At 35.9% G+C, this 19,943-nt stretch overlaps 1 protein-coding gene across 1 annotated transcript; it reads right to left on the reverse strand.

Annotated features, from left to right (window-relative positions):
* Positions 1 to 1,118: 1,118 nt before the first annotated feature.
* Positions 1,119 to 16,620, reverse strand: LOC129255805 (bone morphogenetic protein receptor type-2-like). Its single transcript, XM_064095920.1, has 8 exons — positions 16,593 to 16,620; positions 15,052 to 15,249; positions 10,881 to 11,112; positions 10,035 to 10,363; positions 9,465 to 9,625; positions 8,009 to 8,159; positions 5,650 to 5,783; positions 1,119 to 5,240 (listed from the first exon to the last, which is right to left on the reverse strand). The coding sequence occupies exons 1-8, from the start codon at positions 16,618 to 16,620 to the stop codon at positions 3,630 to 3,632; spliced, it is 2,844 nt and encodes a 947-aa protein (XP_063951990.1). The 3' UTR covers positions 1,119 to 3,629.
* Between the last annotated feature and the right edge of the window lie 3,323 nt (positions 16,621 to 19,943).

Here is a 19,943-nt window from a genome sequence, read left to right on the forward strand (position 1 = left end):
AATTCATACGGTGTGTATTCCATTATTTGACTACAGAAAATATGGTGATTGCTTTGTACATAATCATAATATGATCTACAGATGTTGGTATGTACAAGTCTAGGTCTACTTACAAAAAATACGCAGAACTTGCTTCCTCCATCATTCAAACTACAATGTACATGACATATTTGAATACCCATTTCACTATTATGTATATTCCAAGAGAAAAGATAACTCACATGTATATGAAAATACTGTGATGGTTTGAATTTATTTTCCACTTGGTTATGAGTTGTCATTGAGCATGTTCATACATCTATGCAAATGAATAAATCTACAAGTTCTATTTTCCAGTTCAAATGATAAAAACCTTAATTTTTACGGAAATCTTGAGGTTGCCTTATATTCATGTCTTCTTGACTTGTGCTTTGGTGGCCAATATAGCACTATGTGAAAAGTGCCTTTCATAGAATATACAATGATGCACGTGTGTCATGGAACAAGTTTAATAGTTATGATGTAACTAGGTGTACATATATATTAGAACAAACAAATAAAACAAGATTTTTTAAATCTCTTCCCACTGAATTCCAATCATCAACCTCAATTTCATCGTTTCAAAGTACTGGTAATTGAAAATCAATGCTGTACACTAAACTTTTAGATTTCAGGTTAAACAAGATATCTCATCATATACTCCGGCAACATACCATCCACTTTTAATTTCTCAGAAAACCCCAAATTTTTGTTGAAGTGGGCATTTCATAAATGACTTTACATGTATGCACGACTGGTGACTTTTTCTTTCTCATTGGCGTTGATTCCGAGAGATTGGTCGACCAGTTTGCTGGACACCATATATTTATAATCACATTGTTACTCTTTCAAAGTGATTACAAACCTCCTTAAAACACTACCATCTTCCTGGGATCTTGCTTATAGTTCTACTGATTAATATTTTGCTTGGGATTCATCATTCAAATAACTTTCTTTAATTTTTCAATTTTTATGTGCAGCTCATGCTATCTTGTATGTCTTGGGGAAAAAGTGGTTAACTCATGAGCCTTTCATGAAACATCTCATTGATTTACATTATAATTTAGGTATAACACACATACAAATATAATGCATCATGATTATAATTTCTAATTTAATTTTTTATTCAAAGAAGTCGATATTTTGTGTACATGTAGAGCTCATTTCCAATTTAAGTTGAAAAATATTGCAATACAGGTAAAACAATGCAGATAATTTAAGTGCCAAATGTGCATTGTGTACAACAATCTCTTCACTCATGAAAATCTTGCAAGCAATAATAGCATTAATTATACATGAAGGCTATTTAAAATCATGTGAAATGATGTTATGATAAAGTTACAAAACATAGTAAAATGTGGAATATATTTCAAAAAGGTGTGAAGATCGATGCATATATTATGAAGAAGTTTAGTACGTATAAAAAATCACACATTTTGTGAATTAAAGACAAAGTAAACAAAAGGTCAATAAAAGCTACATGAACAAAAATTAGTACATTTCCACGATGAATTTCATTGAATCATATACAGTGTATATACATGTATTTATAAAAAAAATCTATGGGCATATTTACAATGATAGCAACTTATTGAATGAAATGATAACTTACTATAAGTACTACCAGAGCAGATTTATTTACCATTGATAATGGGCGTATGCAATAGAATACTTAGATATATCATTTTTAAACCCTAAATAGACTGGGCTATTTCGAAGACTGGGGGAAGGGGGTGGGGGGGGGGGGCTGAATCATGATCTCGGCCGTCAATCATGCGATCGCAGCGAAAATTAATGGCTAATTAATCATGCTAATTTATGTGTAAAATCAAAAGTTTGCTCTGATTATACTAAATAATGCCCCTTAAATTATAATTTTTGGTTCACAAACCCTTTATAGGAATCTGATCAAAATGTACATTCATTTTGTTGTTTTCTAAATTTCTCATGCATTTCTTTGTTTTTCTACTTATTATTTTTTTTTTCAATGGAAATTGTCATGAACTTAATTTTGACCATAAACAAGATGGTATTAATTTATTTTGATAAGTAAAAGGAAAAATAATGATACATGCATTTATGAATTTTGGCTGAAATCATTATTTGCATTGGATTTGTACACGAATTCACATTTTTTAGCCATTTTGTGTCTGCAAGCACTAACAAAATGTTGTGAAAATTTCGGAACCGTGTAACCAGGAGACACAATTTTCATCTCAAAAGTTGTGCAAGACTTGAATGTAAAAAGTCAGTGAGTGACGCAGTCAAAACATTTTGCGTGGCAGATTAATCACGAAAAATGTTGAGGGGGCTGAATCAACCCCCCCCCTCCCCCTCCCAGTCTTATTAGGTTAAAGGTTATGTTGAGTTGTGATAACTAAAATAAAGACAAAATTGATTTACATTACCTTATACTATCCAAGAGTCCTGAAAATGTACATGGAAAAGAAGATTTCACTAACTTTTCCACTGACTTTTTCGTAAAATAATTGAAATGATCAATTCAATTATTCAAATAACTTCTAAAACAATTTTTCCTTAACAAAATGTGTTTGAATTGAGTATCTAAAGGGGGTGTCATACATGGAGGTTTTTAGCAAGCTTATGCTGACATACTGTATGTACATATGGCCAGCCTTTTTGTCCATTAATTACATTTCTTGATATCAAAGGTTCCATTCTTATCAAGAATTGCATTTTGTTAACACAAAATATCAATAATTGATATTCTTGATAATTGATATGAAGGATCATTTTGTAATTTTGTATTGTTAACAAAAGGCAATTTTTCAAGAAATTGGATAAAGAAAGCTGCTGGCCATAGTCTACGTACATCAGCAATTCAGTATACATGTACACTGGCTTAAACATCTAGGGATGACAGCCCCTTAAAATCAATATATGCAGTCTTTCACAGTCCATTTCACACCCCCCTAATATTGAAATATTAACTTTTAAATTTGAATAGAAATTATTTTGTATGTTTTCCCTCACCATGTAACATGCAATGCATTTTTATGAGCTAGGAATCATGTCACATAATTCTAATGATTTTTTTTTCTAATTTAAAACAGTGTAAAAACTCAAGCATATATAGCACACCAACATGAAACTCATATCACCATGACAAAGAAATATACATGTATATATCATACAGTATAATAGCACAAAGAAATTCTAAGCTACATATTTGAAAACTGACGCAAATCCCAGATAGAGCAAGGCCCTAGGAATAACATATGCAATGCACATTTTATCCAATATAACCCATTTCCATCAATATACATTTAAACATTATCATAAAAATTGAGAAAAGACATATACTCTCAGATTTCAGTAAATATTACATATGCATACAGGTACATTATAAATTTGTCAAATAAATTGTTAAAAATTATATATTTCAATTATTAAAGTAGCATTTGCAAAAGCTTACTTACAAGAGTACTATATGCAAAGTGAAAGAATTATACTTATCACTGCAAAGCATCAATCAGCCAATATTCAAATTAAATGTTTTGAAAATATATTAACGAGTGAAAACAGACTTGTGGCTACTTTTATACTTATAAAAGCTTTTTTGTACAGCTGAATAACCATGCTCCAATCACTTAAACACATTCTAGTTCAAAGTTAGCTTGAAGCTTTGCACTGCCATTGACTAGTTTACCATTCAAAGGATAGGCATCACCATTAAGAGTTACGCCAGCATGTCCATTACTCAGGTCTGAACATACAGTAGAGTCATTGTCACTACCATTGGCCAAGGTCTGAGGAGCTACAGCCTTTGCATTGTTGTTCACATTGAGTTCTCCAGGATTCTGGTTGTTTACTCCATTGCAGTCAGTATGATCCTTGGGATCTTTCTTGTCCTTTCCTTTGTGGATGGACAGTTTCTCTGTGAGAAGTCGGAAAGGAGTTACCTTTCTCTTGCCATTGTCTCCTTTCGCTATGCACGATGTGGAGCCTGAAGCATTTCCATTTCTTCGATCAATCTCGTGTGAATGGTCACTACTGGACGAACTATCACAAGCCCATGAGTGGGGACGTTCTGCTCCTGGTTCTAGATTTTGTACATTTCCATGTTGTAGCTTTTCCACAACATTATGAGCTGGCTGCTGGTGCTTGTGGGTGTTGGCTGCCATTTTGACCTGATGGCAGGAAGGTGCCACACTATCCATCTTTGCAATGCCTGTCTGGACTTTGGTGGTAGGGCCAGCTTTGGGGATATAGACAGCCATCAGCTTTTTCTTTGATCCCCTGTGAGTAGACTGAAGAGGCAAGCTGTTAGGACGTATGTTTATATTAGGGGATACTCTACTCACACTAGCCCCTTCACTGCTGGCTCCAGAACTTTCTGATGCATCATATTTATTCTGATTGGGCTGCTTGGGACTGGTACTCCTTGCCTGCTGGCGATGCAGGTTAGTGTCTAATTTGGCCTTATTGACCGGCTGCTTCACAGCACGTGAGCGAGGATCAACTCCATTCATGTGATTCCAGGATGGCATACTTGAGGATTTGTTCTTCAGCTTTCCCATTCCATGAGATAGATTGTCTGTCATTTGATCCTTGCTCAGTCCTGCCCTCATTTCATTCACAACCAAAGGCCTACTAGGAGAGGTGGAAGGTTCACTAAAGCCATCACAGTACTTGGGTCCTGACTGTGAAGGACCATACTTGAGATCAGTGGTGTACCTCTCAATGCTGTCATCAGAATGATGCAAGTTCTTTGGATCGACTGGTGGAGCCGATGCAGTCAGATCAATAAGATTGAGGTCTGATTGTGAGGAAAGGCTGGTACTGATGGTATCTGGAGACAGGAGTCGTAAGCGCTCGTTCTTCTCCAAACCACTGCTCACTGATGACTGAAGGCCATGATGGTTCTTTGTATCACTTGCCGTACCAGACGTATCACTGGCTGCACCAAGCACAGGCTGACCGTTGCTTCTTACAGCAATCATTGTACCATCAGCCAGTCTAGCAATACCCGGATACTCTGTAGCAATGATATCCATTGGTCGGGCAGTGTAGTCTGTCATGGTGTGGGTAGGGATGGCATTCCCCTGGGTGGTGGGGTTGATAGTGGGGCTAACTGTATGGTGCTTGTCCCAAAGAACCATCAGTTCAATGATGCGCTCCTCAACACACAGTGCAGTAAGTCTAGCCTCTGCATCATGATCCCAGCAGTCTTCGATGGTCTCTTTCAGACTTCTTAGAGCCTGCAAAGATATAATGAACATTGCCAGAAAAATAATCAAACAGATTAACACATTTTTTCACATTGGGATTGCAGATGAGGATCTTGTCATCAACAGTAAATTTGATAAACTCCACAGAAGCTTGGATTTTTTAATTGTCAAGCAAGATTCCTACGTTTCATGCTGCTAAAGGCAGGAGTAACACGTTTTGCTAGATTATATGCTACATTTAATAAAACATACATGTATAAACAGCCAATTTTATTACTCCTTTACAACTTATTATTCTTTTCTGACAACGTAACACAAATGAATTCAATAGTTGAAATTGTATAGAAGTTGTTGTTCCCATTTCATATACATATCAACATCTCTCTTTTGTAACTTGTCTACTTATAAGAAACCAAATGAAATAATCCTTCTTTCTTACCTGGCTGTTCTGTTTCCATGCATCAGGGAATTGAGGTCTCTTCCTCTCCCTTGACACTAAGACCTGCATGTCTTCAAATGTTGGATGAAGCCCAACTTGTTCTTCAAAGGGCATCTGATAGTTACCTATTTCATCTGATGAAATCAAACAAATGAAAAAAAAAAGTTAAAATAAATCTGAAGTAGACAAGCTGATTTTTTGTTCATTTGTTTTCTCATTGAAATTACATTTCCAAACACTTTGCAAAACTGCTGGAATACACTACTTGAATTCAAAACATAAATTTGATCTTATTCCTAGCTCTATTCCTCCATGAAATTTCTTGTGTCTGGCAACAACAGATTTGGACTTTTATTACAATGTTGCATCTGTCCACAATCCTGAAATCACCACAAACCGATATAACCATGAATGCAAATATAAAATTTGTTGGCGTAAGAACTTGTAAACTTATAAATAGTGCTGTAGCCGAACTGCCGAACTGAACGGAAGTTTAGCCGAACTTGGTACTTCTGAACTGGCCTGAACCGAACACAAAGGCTCGGTTCGGTGGTTCAGTAAAAAAAAAAAATTAGGCACATTAATTTTACCAAGTAATATTGAGTATCACGTAATGGCAGGGACTCCATAGATTTAAGTATAAAATAAAAAACATTTTTATCGGTTAGTGATTGTGCATAATAAGAATTCCACACAAAATATTTTTCAAATCCACTATGAAAGCTCCTGTCTCGTCTTTGATTGAATTGTTATGAATTTCAGAACTTTTTATGAACATGAATGTATTTTTTTTTCTTTGTAAAAAAAGGGGACATTTGAAGCTAAACTCGGTATAAAAGTGTGGTTGAATTATGTATTGCCATAATCAATCGTGATTGTAATCAGTCCTAATTGTTTGTAAATAATAAAAGAAAGACAAGACAAAAATTCCTTCCTCATAACTGGCAAAGTATGAAAGCTTTGGTCTTGTCTTTGATTTAATTTTTATCAATTTCAGAAGTTTTTATAAACATTAATTATTTTTTTCTTCATAAAATGAGGGGACATTTTAAGCTAAACTCTGTAAAAAAAATAGTGTAGTCGAATTATGTATTGTCATTATCCATCATGATTGAAATCGTTCATAATTGTTTTGCATTTAACAAAAGAAAAAGACAAGACATAAATTCCTTCCTTGTGGCTGACAAAGTAATGGTAAAGTACATATATTTCACCTTCTGAAATGTCCATATAAATGTAAACAAAAATAAATAAGAGATGAAGGAATGAGGGTAGAAAAAACAGAAAAGATATAAAAATTCAACGCAAATCAACGAATGTTCCCTGATCGCGATCAGGAAACAGTTGATATGGAAAGTTTAAACAGGAAGTCCAAACAACCTGCTCTCAGCTGATATTATACTGGTGAAATTCATATTCCTAATTTAAAATGTCTTTCCATTGTCAATATTTTCTAAAAAGTGGTTCAATCTGGTCAATTGAAAATTAAATTATAAATCATCAATTCCGTCTTGATTCTGAAGATCAACGCCGAGTGATTTCACAACACTAAAATACACAGTACAGTCCCATGTACTCATTTTCGTGTTGGAAATGTGTTTAAAGTCACGTAGAGTTGATCTTTCAGGACAAAGAATGGACTGATATTTTATCTTTTTAGAGTAATTGATTGACCAGATTTGACCACTTTTCAGAAAATACAGACTTCTAAAACATTTCCTATTCTTTGGTATATGAATTTTACCAGTAAAATAACAGTTCAGTGGCTCTTGTTTGTCTACTGTTACATTCCCGATCAACACTTTCCGATCGGAGAAGCTGCGTTTGCAATGACAAATTATAATCGATCAAAATCATATCTACATGAAATAATCATGAAAAAAAAATATTCTGTTTTTTGAAATTCTGTTTCTATCCCCATTCTCTCGTTTTCAATATTTTTCTTTGGTATTTTGATTTAATTTAAAAATGAAATGAGAAATGACTCTTATTTTTTTGTTTAAAGAAAATAAATAAAAGAAAGTTACCGTATGCAACCATTTTTATAACCATTCTTTTTAGAAGCAAAATTTATTATAAATATATGACAGACCTTTCTTGCGACAAACTGGCAGAGGGTTGGCGATCCTTCATTTATATGTTTATAATTTAATTTGGCATACATTGCTGAACCCCGAACTGAACCAAAGTTTGGAGAAAAAAATTCCAAACCCTGCCGAACCGATCTGAACCCGAACTTGCCGCCTGACTTGCAGCACTACTTATAAATCATTGAAACTACTTGTATAAAGAGAAGGAAATACAGAGTAAATCATACATTTTTTTTTTTCATTTTGTACTACACTGTGAGCTTACTTACCCCTGGGATATAGATCTTTACATCTCATTGCAATTTCCCAGATGACAAGTCCGAGAGCGTACACATCCACCTGCTTGAGGGCGCACTCACAGTCTCTTAGATTGACGGCACCATCAAGAACCTCAGGAGACATGTAGCGTACTGTTCCCACCTGACATTCAAGGATTCATATCAAGTGATCATAAGTTATTTTCAATGCACAGCATTTTTCTTTTTTTTTTAAATAGTACATGTATGATAATTTTCTCTCATTCACTATAACGGAAGGGGGAAATATTGACCTGTTGAATTGTTTGGGTCTAAATTTGTCAATCAATTGCATCTGTTTCTTTTAGAAATTAATGCTCTTGATGGAATTATCATTGCCTATCAAGTGTTAAATAATAAGGTTTTATCGATTAGACAAAGCCTGCTGTTATTGATAACTGATAATTGAGGACACTTCCAACAAATGATATAAAATTATCTTTGAATTACAGTTGATTTCTTGAACATTATTGCAATAGTTTAACAAGTGAAGCACCTCGGGCAGTCTCACCTACATTATACAATTCCATATAGCAGCAGTGCTGACTTTGAAAACTACTATAAAATAATTATTAATAAAAACACCATTCATATAATAATGCAATACTACGTTCATTGACTCTAAACGACATTTGACCTTAATCATGTGACTTATCAGTGATACTTGATTACACCTATGTCCACAATTCATAAACTATATCCATAAATTTTGAAAGTTATGACAGCAATTTAATATTTACCTCCAACATGGCCAAAGTTCATTGACCTTAATGACCTTTGACCTTGGCATATGAACTGAAACTCGCACAAGATGTTCAATGATAGTTGATTACTCTTACGTTCAAGTTTTAAGAATGAGACCAATACAATTCAGAGTTATGATGGTAATTCAACAAATACTCCCAACTTGGCCAAAAATCGTTGACCCTAAATGACCTTTGACCTTGGTCATGTTACCTGAAGCTCGGGCAGGATTTTCAGTAATACTTGATTAACCTTACGTCCAAGTTTCATGAACTAGGTCCATAGAATTTCTAAGTTATGCTATCATTTCAAAAACTTAACCTTCGGTTAAGATTTGATGTTGACGCTGCCGCCGCCATCGGAAAAGCGGTGCCTATGGTCTCAATCTGCTATGCAGGCGAGACAAAAATAGTAAATACAATTTAAAAAAAAAATCTTTGAATCTTGCCTGAACAACATAATCTTACTTCAACTAATGAATTATGCTACTCCACTTATTACAAGGTATATGGAAGCTGAAAAAGAAAATAGGGTGTCGTATCAACAGCTGAAAATATTTTAGGAGGTACACAAAAAATGGATATTGGTTCACTTCAAATAAACATCTGTTCTTGAATCACTTCCTGTTACCCTACGGAATTCAGTGAATGAAGTTTATGGGGAACAAAGTAGGTAAGAAACTTACATCAGTGATGGTACTATTGTCACCATCAGCCTCTCCAACCACACTGGATCCACAGACCTTCATGGCAAAGCCAAAATCACCAATGATACAATTACCTTCAGCATTCACTAACACATTACGACTGTTGATGTCTCGATGAACAACAGCTGGTTTGAGGCCACCTAATGAAGTTTATAATAAAATAGAGAGTTGAGACCCGTTTATTCTTGACACGAATAAGATAAATTGTGTAAATTTACCATAGCCTTGCACAAGCAGAATAAAGTCAGATACATGAACAATTCCCTTTTATTTTGTTTTTTTTCTTTCTTTAGCCCATCAGGAATTTACAAAACAAAGATCAATTAAATTCAGTCACATTTTATTCCACATAATTCAAGGAAAACCTCACTATAAAGCCATAACTTTATTAAATTGCAAATCTGTGAAAGTTACTTGTGGTTTGGTTCATAAACAGCATTTTTATAGTGCATGAGAGCTTATATCATATTTGATTAAATATCAACGAACTAAAATAACTTATTAAACGCAATATAAACCTTGTCAAGGTCAAACATTATTCCAATGTACCTGGAGTGTCTATGACCTGATGCAGATGTGCTAATCCTGCAGCAGTGGTTTGAGCCAGCCTGCACATGGTGTGCCAGTCGTAGCTATTCTCCCTCAGGTATGACATGAGGGATCCCCTGGAGATCATCTCCACCACCAGGAGGTGCTCCACCCATCCATCCTCCCCCATGCGATCTCCAGATCCAACATACTGGAGAAGGTTGGAGTGCTCCATATGGGGAAGACCCATGATGTCAAGCTCATTCATGTAACACTGCTTGGAGGATCCTGTGAACACCTTCACAGCAATCTCCTTCTCACTCAGAGCAGCCCGATAAACATTGCAATATCTGGAGAAGAACAAAGTGTAAAAAATAACCAAAAGAAAATTTTTTAAACATAAAAATACATCTTGGGGTTTCTCATGCAAGTCAATGCATGTGGGTTTTGCATCCTTAGTTCTTCTTTCAAAGGAAAAAGGTATTAACTGTAAAGAATGTATAAATATTTAATTTGTAACATAGCACTTGAAAATTCAATGCCCCCCCCCCTTATGAAACAAGTACTGACTGATTCAAGTTATGTTCAAACCTATCTGCTATTTCACTTTAATGATTAACAAGAAGTATCATGTGACATGGTCACAGATATTGGAATATGATGGAAAATTTGCCAGAATCTAGTGATATCATAAGTAACGCTTATTTCATCTAACGTTGTAAATGATAGAGTTGAAGATTCTTGTCATTTGATTGATGTGTATTTGAGCTAACAGCTTCAAGCAAAGAATAGTTTGAACAGTGACTCAGATAAATATAGACTGTATAATGGATTCATGTGCTTACAATACTTGCAATTTGGACATACCTTCCTTGCCCAACAAGCTCCATCATCTTTAGCTGGTCAAGGTCAAAGGTTGGCTCTGGGGGAGGGGCTTCCAACATGGGCAACTGGCTCATTTGGGCCTTGGTGGAGCGCTGCAGCCTCATGCGGAAGATGAAGTACATGATTGCTATGGCAACCGAGACACAGAAGATGGGGATGACAGCAATGAGAATAGTTCTCTCCATGTCGTAATTCATTTTGTCTGATATCACTTCTGGAAGAACGATGAAGGAACATGAAAGAAAAAAAAGATGAGTCAAATAATAATGATAAATAATTAAAAAACAAATATCTTGCACTATATCCGAAGATGCAACATTCTTGAAGTAATTAATTCAGGGATATACCTTGATGGGTCAATGGCCTTTTGTTTATCCCCCCACATCCTCCTGACTTCATCTTTACCATTTCTTTTATAATGTTACATATAATTTATGTTGTATTTTGTATTAATTTGTAAATTTGATCTTTGATGTTTTTTAAAGAGATGTGAATAAAATTGATTTGAATTGATTCTCTCTAAAATCAATTCTACTTTCAGAAATGCCAATGTTATGGCTTAAAATTTCTAAATGAATTGCGCCATCCAGATTCATCTAATCCAAATAATAATAATAACGCAGTTCTTGTATAGCGCATATCACATTATGTCATAAGTCATAACGTCCCTATGCGCTTCCAAAGGACTTGGATATTATTACCCAAAGTCCAGACTATACATTTATCACTAATAATGGCAAAACACAATGATGGTGCAGGTAAAAAAAAAACACCTTTGTCTATGGTAACATGAGTGATTCATATTCTGCAGCACATATTGAGCTATTTGTTACTCAATGTTGAGATTTACACTTCAAAATGAATAGGGTCTGGGTGAGAGAGAGGGAGGGAAAGAGAGAATGGGCTCTCATGAAAGCATCCTGCCACCAAACTGGCACCAACATGCATCATTAATCACGGCAGACATTGTGTCTCCCAGAGCAATTGGCTTGGCAAGCAGAGATGTTATGAATAAGATAACATAAAATGGCAACCCATTTACATTCTGCACAATCTTAAAGGTAGATACATCATCACCCATTTAGAAATAATACTGGCCATTAATATGTAGGATCCTTCATTTTATTTAGAACATAATACAATACATTCTTCATTTTGGGAGGGCCAAATGTCTGTCTACATGATACTAATAATTGTTTGACCCCCATAAGATCATATATTGAAGTAACATACAATTTCTTCTACCAAAACTGTTTACTGAAAACAATAAGTTTACAACAGCTGCAAGCCAAATATTCATCATAAATGTAGCTGGTGTACCAACTGTTATGACCATCTCCCTTTCATTCCATTACTGACAACTTGTGTCTGATATATTAAGGGCAACAGTAAAATTTATAATGTGATTCACTTTTCATGAATATGACAGTGACATTTTTGTACACCTCAGCTTCCTACTTCTGCACAAAGCCCCAAAACTGCAAAAGCAGTCCTTTAACTACACAGATACATGTACATGTACATGTATATTGATATAAAAAAGTGAGTTGCTGATGTGACATGATGTAAAATATTTTTCCCATCTGAATATATACTGACCTAGGCAATAAGAAAAACATTAAATGGACACTCTCGAGTCGCTGACCCTACATGTATTTAAAATCTTAAAAGATTCAGAGACAATAAATCCTGCATGACTCACACCCAATTAGCTGAGTACCGTACCACTGCCGAGCATGCTACACTGCATCACTATACCGCTTTACATTCTGGATGAGAGGACAGATTATTGGGGGGGGGGGGGGACCCCATTCTCAGGAATCACTAAATCCCCTGAATTAATGGCAATCTTATCTTATATTAACCCTATTTTAACTGGGCTAATTCAGACCAGGATATAGTGGGGGAGGGGGGTCAATTTGATCCCCCCTTCAGATCTCAGCCGCTGATTGTGCAATCGCCACAAAAATGTGCACGGGCGTAGAGCCGGATGTAAACTACAAGACTGTATCGTAAAATTTTCAAAAGTCAATTGTATTTTTATTTATGCAAATAAGCGTATAAAATTTGCCATAAATTTGTTTTTGTATGTACATGTATGTCTTTGCTTTTAACTCACTTTATATAGCTAGTAGAAGTAGAATGCTAATTTTTTATGAGAGTATCAATTAAAAAAAAATCAAATATCTACAAAAACTGCCAAAATATAATGTCTTATGTATTTTATTGCTTTTTAAATTTGAATGTATTTCTTTTTTTTAACCTTTGTTTTTTGTTTTTACTGATGAACTTTGTCGGGGACCCAATAGCAATCATGCATAACATAAAACAAATCAATTTAAACCCACAAAAGTAAAAATAATCAGCACATTTATGATTTTGGGTTGAAAAACACAATTTGCATTGTGAATCACATTTTTGAGCAATTTTGGGGTTTGACATGCACTTACAAAATCATAATGTTGCGTTATTTCGGAACCACTTACCTGTAAAAAGTTAGCGTGCACCGCAGTAAACAAAATTTGCGTGATGGCATAGCCGTAGTGACAAAATTTGTCGAGGGGGTCAAATTGACATGACTCCACCCTCCCCCCCCCCCCCCCCCGTTAAATAAGGGTTACCGTAATGAAACACCCTCAGAGTTTGTGCAGTATAATAGTGTTTTTTAATCACATACAATCATAAAAAATAAATGTGAGAATTGAAATGTTCATATTATACATTACATATGAAACCTAATTTTCTGATGTCTTCACATTTATATTTTCTCTGGGAGAGGCATCTTCATAGAAAATATTATGGTTTAACATTGGAATAAATCATTATATTTGAGCAGGAGGAAATAATGCAACTATAAAGAACTAAATGGATTCTCATCTTTATTCATGCTTGGATTGCCATTAGAAAAGCCAGAAATGTATTACTGTACACACACAACTTCTAAAATTTTCAAATTATGACCTCTGTGACAGTTAACCTTTGACCCCCAAATCTATTCAGATGATGCTCAATCACATGCATGTACTGTATGAGCAAAATTTGAAGATGATCTCTCTAAATAATAACCATTCTTTATTATCACAAGAATGAGTATTTCAATGTACATATAATGACATTTCTGACTAGTTTTGACCTTTGTCTGACCTTATACCAAATGATCTAATCAAATAATAGAGTACCGAAGTGTGACTTCATCAATTTTCACTGTTCCCATTTCAGCGTTTTTGATACCATATTTTGGTAGCACATGATGAAAAACACCCACTACCAAAATTTGGTGAGAATCGGTCCATGGGGCCTTAGCTATGACATCATGTATACATAATTAGCCCCACTGAAGTCAATGTATTATTGGCCTGGTTCTGAAAGTTAGGAACCAGGCCAATAATACATTGACTTCAATGGGGCTAATTATGTATTCATGAGGTCATATCTCTGGCCCCATGGACCGATTCTCACCAAATTTTGGTAGTGTTTTTTTTACATCATGCGCTACCAAAATATGGTATCAAAAACGATGAAATGCAGAATTTTTTTTTGTGACATCATCAATTCGGTACTCTAAATTGGCACCAAAATATGCATATGCCAGTTTGAACTTAAATCCCCAAACTGTTGTTTAGTTATGAGGACAAGATTTTAAGGTATTTGATCATTTGACCACCAAATCTAATTAGATCATTATCCCTCTTATGGACCAAGATTGGAGATGAACCCTCAAACAATTCTTTAGTTATATCAAGAACGATAAACATTTGGGTAAACAGTGACCTCTACGACCTTTAACCTTGCATACTTGGGCCAAGTTTGAAGTTTATCCATCAAAAAGTTCTTTACTTATCACAAGAACAAAAAAAATCAAAAGGATGAACAACCCTAAAACTTAATCATAATGCCTCCGTCCCGCAACCACCTATTGTGGGTGGAGGCATGAATATCAATATATCTTCATTAAAATTCATTTCAAGCCAGCATAAAATTTCTAATTGGTTTGAAGTATTTTAGTCGGTTCCTTCACCAGACCGTGGAACTCTGATAATGGCTTTTTATGTACATAATTATAAATTGATAAGTACATTGTACATGTAACCTTGATGCAAATCAATCTAATGCAGAGAAATAGATTAAGTTGAACCAAGGACTTTGCACTTACTGTACTGAGTGACTGTTGGCTTTGTGGAGGGCAGAGGGACGTATGCATCAGACACGTTTCTATTGCAGTAGTCTCCGGCACAGCAGCAGATCCTGCTAGTCTGGTTTTTGGTACGGACCAGGTATTCACTCGGCTTGCTGTGGGCAGTGCAGTTCTCTTGGTTGCAATTCAGAGACCTGGCCTCATTCCCCCAACAACCTACATGTGAAGTAAAATAGAGATAAAATGGAAAAAGACATTGAACTAACAAATCTCAGAATGGCACTGATGTCAGTATGTCCTCCAGCAATGATCCAAAATCACCACACACAAATCAGGTGAGGTAACTCCCCCCCCCCCCCTCCTGCAGGGATTTATTCCTACATGTACATGTACATGTAAAAAGCGCCTTCTTTGCAGCTACATATACTACACCATGAACAATAATTGTGGACCAAAATATACATGTACACTGTACATTAGAGCCCAAGCATCATCATCATCATCATCGTCGTCGTCTTCGTTGTCATCGTCGTCGTCATCATCATCATCATTGTTATCATCACACCATTAATATTGTGATTGAAGATCAAACTCCCAAATCCTCATGCATGAATGGAATTGAACTCTCATAAAAGTAGAGAAATATTTTTCGATATATGTTTTTCTATTTTTTTTTGTTAAAAGAAAAAACTCAGACTACAGAGAGAGAAACTACAGGGTACAAGTACAGTCTGCTCAGCACAAACTTGGGATACACAAGGTGAAAAAGTGCTAATGGGCTGGGAGACCACTTCGTGAACTATATGTCATGTTACATTTTATTTTTGTTTGTTTGTCAGTGCATCATGGTGGAGTGATAATAATGAAGTATAATTCACTTCAAGCATACATGTTTAATGGAGTTGTAGACTGTATCAAACATTAACAAAATTAAAAAAAAAAACAATCAAATGATATGAATTAAAAATTTGATTTCTACATCTGTGTCAACAAAGAGAGAGTGAGGAAACCTTTAAATTGGCAGACTCTAGAAATATTTTTTTAATTAAAAATTGTTAGACTTGTTCACAATGTGATTGATAACTGTATAGTACAAGCCAAGAAGTCGGAAGACAGATATTTTCATATTGACCAGTTATAATATTCATGATTTGAAAAATGGCCCCACACAAGATGGAAAAACAAATCGGACACACCATCACCCTCAAGACTCATCTCATAAAGCACCAAGAAATTGGTAACGTCATACTGCCGATTCCTTATTGTAATATTAACTTCCATAGCAATGACATTTACTGAGCAATCTCTGTGCTCATTAGAATGCATGACAGAGATTTCTCATTTTACGCTATAAGAAACAAGGCAAAAGCAATTTTGTGTCTAGCCCACTTATGAAAATAACCAGAAATATCGTGATTTGCGAGGGCACGCAACAGAATTGCATCGAAACTTCATTGTGAAATGACTAGTAATAGAAATGACTGGGATGGAATAACACTTGTCATAAGAGTCTTGCACGTAAACTTTAATGTTGACCTGAAAATGACCTTTGAGCTTACCATGTGACTTCTGACGGCAGCCTAACATGCAGGTCGCCTAAGTACATCTACCATCCAAGTTTGGTTGAAAAGTGACTTACAGTTGAGGAGTTAAGTGTCATAAGAAAGTCTTGCATGTAAACTTTAACGTTGACCTGAAAATGACCTTTGACCTTACCATGTGACCTCCGACTGCAGCCTAACATGCAGGTCCCCCAAGTCCATCTACCATCCAAGTTTGGTTGAAAAGTGACTTACAGTTGCGGAGTTAGGTGTCATAAGAGAGTCTTGCATGTAAACTTTAACGTCGACCTGAAAATGACCTTTGAACTTGTCATGTGACCTACAACTGCAGCCTAACATGCAGGTCCCCCAAGTCCATCTACCATCCAAGTTTGGTTGAAAAGTGACTTACGGTTGCGGAGTTAGGTGTCATAAGAGAGTCTTGCATGTAAACTTTAACGTTGACCTGAAAATGACCTTTGACCTTACCATGTGACCTCTGACTGCAGCCTAACATGCAGGTCCCCCAAGTCCATCTACCATCCAAGTTTGGTTGAAAAGTGACTTACGGTTGCGGAGTTAGGTGTCATAAGAGAGTCTTGCATGTAAACTTTAACGTTGACCTGAAAATAACCTTTGACCTTACCATGTGACCTCTGACTGCAGCATAACATGCAGGTCCCCCAAGTCCACCTACCATCCAAGTTTGGTTGAAAAGTGACTTACGGTTGTGGAGTTATGTGTCATAAGGTTTGTGATGGACGGACGGACGGACGACATTTGGATCCCTAAGTCTCGCCTTTACCTCTGGTGGGCGAGACAAAAATTAATGACTTCATAATGAAGGGAAACAGTTATGCACCTGAGAAATATTGCTGCCTTGTAATCTGGTAAACTCACACAATGGAAAAAAAAAAGTAGGATCTTAATGAATGCAGAGCAAGTATGCAGCTAACCAGAATCCCCACCTCAACCCGGGGGGGGGGGGGGGCAGTCAAATGTATTGCTGTACACACATGTGGCCAAATTATTTCCAAACAACCCCTAAACGAGTTTTTCCTGTGTGCAAAATAACCCCCTAAGCAAGTTTTTCGCAGGCTTTATTTACACATTTTGGCCCCTAAACAAGTTGTCTACAGAATATGACCCCAGGGGAAAAAGCTTGGGGAAAAAAAAACATACCCTTAACACGTTTGGCTAGTCTTTAAAAAAAAAGCTTTGGAAAAAAAACATAGTACCATAAATACGTTTGACCATTGACCAGTCTTTCTAAACTACCCCTTTTTTTTGAAAATTTGTGTTTTTGATACCCTTAACGAGTGCACGCGCGGCCTGTGTCCAAAACTGAAAAAACACCCCTGTAAACGCGTTTTTTGGTTTGTGTACAGCATTATATTTGACTGCCCCCCCCCCTGGGACCTCAACACAAGTTTTGGGGTCTTTTTCATGAAAATTGTTATCAGTGATTTAAACTGGCTATTTGCTCTCAGCCAAGCAGGATCAAGGATTTGCAGTAGTTTCAATCTGTCAGTAAAATGAGTGAAAATACATGTATGTATTTTCATGAAACACCAGGTTTTTTTTAATGGTTTGCTGTAATACATGAAATGCATTAAAAGTAATTATAATATTTGTTATCTTTGCAGAAGAAAGCATGTTACATTATACTTTTAAAGCAACTTTGACTGATACAGGACAGTCTTCTCACTTTAAAAAATGATGTCAGCACTGGTATCAATAATGCAACTTTATGTGTAAATGTACCCTGTACACTGTACTACATGTGTATGTAGTATCATGGTTAGCAAGCTCTCACCCCCCCCCCCCCCCTATTTAAAAAAAATCACAGACTACATTAAAAAAAAAAAAAAAATCCTCTGATAGTGTAAAGATTTGCATAATACATGTACCTCATGGAGTAAAATTCATAATTCTATGATTTATGTAGAGCTGATTTTTCATTACACTTAATGCTGTATTTCAAGGGGAAAAGAAAGTTACTGAGTGACACCAACAGCTCACTCATTTGCATACCAATTGCAATGTTCACACACTGTACAAAAAGGAAAACTTCAAATATACCATAACTTCCATGTTCTATATATTCTATTTTGATGCATTTATTTTAATAGACTAATGCTTGCCTGTTTTTTTTTCTTTTAAATTCTTTAAAGTTGAATTAAGAAGACGATTCCAAATATTGAGATATTTACATTAATAGCAACCTTACAACCCCCCAAACACTAATAGGTGATTCGACCCCCCATTTTCTTTTTTCAAAATAGTGAATTTGAACGATTTATCCCTACCCATTTTCCCTGAGTTCGCTCCTGCAATGCCTACCGAGACGGGTGTTCTTTGAGTGTGACGTCACCGGGGGGTATTCGGTCCCGGTGTAGTAAACAAGGCAGTGCCGTTTTGTGTACTATGCACGTACTCCTTCATATGGAATAACTGCAGTTGAAGTTGTATCTGCGAGCCATAGAACTTGCAAAGAGGAAATGATTAAAATATTTGTGGCCGTACTATTATTCCAAATATGTGAATTCCCTCAGAATGATACCATAGACCCTAAAGGAATAATTTCAAGGTGAATAATATGAAATTTGATCGAGATCTTCTCACCAGTCGATAACGTAGCAGACGTGTTATTATGACATATTTATCCGCGTGTGACGCGGCTCTTGCAAAAAAACACAGTTGGTTGCGGAATTGCTTTGTGCCGACCGGCCGCCCGCTCCGGCGCAGCTAGCTGTCGAGCTACCGTACCGTTCTTGTTGTCTTCAACCATAGAGATGTATACTAATTACTATATATCTTTCTGTCTTCAACTCACTTCCGAATTGCGTTTGTATGTGTGACGGTGACCCCTAGCGTAATTAAATATAGAAAACAACTCAGAAGGCCGAGAAAGAATACTATACGTTTGGTTCAAGATTGTTCTGTGGAATGAGCTATGAGTGGAAATGATCCAGAGGATATAAAAGTGGAGTCAAAGACAAAAGAAAAGAAGAAAAAACGCCAGGGGATCGCTGCACGGCCATGAACTAAGACGACATACCAGACCATAACAGTACACTCAATGCCTGGGTGTTGTGTGTACTAGTATTATGCGTTCAGCGCGCGCTGAGCTAGCCGCCGGAATTACTTTCCAGCTACTCACTTGATTGAACATCGTGATAAAATAAATGAGAAATAGTGAAAATATCATTCAATAACTCACTGTTTGCTATCTTACATCATGATTGAAGAGTTCATGGTGGTTATTCATACTGTTTTTTATACAGGGAAAGTAAAGATTTGTACATATCAGTCCTATTTGTTTGATTTGAGTTGCTTTGAAAAAAAATTGTAAAATATCTTTCTCTC

This window comes from Lytechinus pictus, chromosome 3, assembly GCF_037042905.1.
Source record: "Lytechinus pictus isolate F3 Inbred chromosome 3, Lp3.0, whole genome shotgun sequence".
NCBI lineage: Eukaryota > Metazoa > Echinodermata > Echinoidea > Temnopleuroida > Toxopneustidae > Lytechinus > Lytechinus pictus.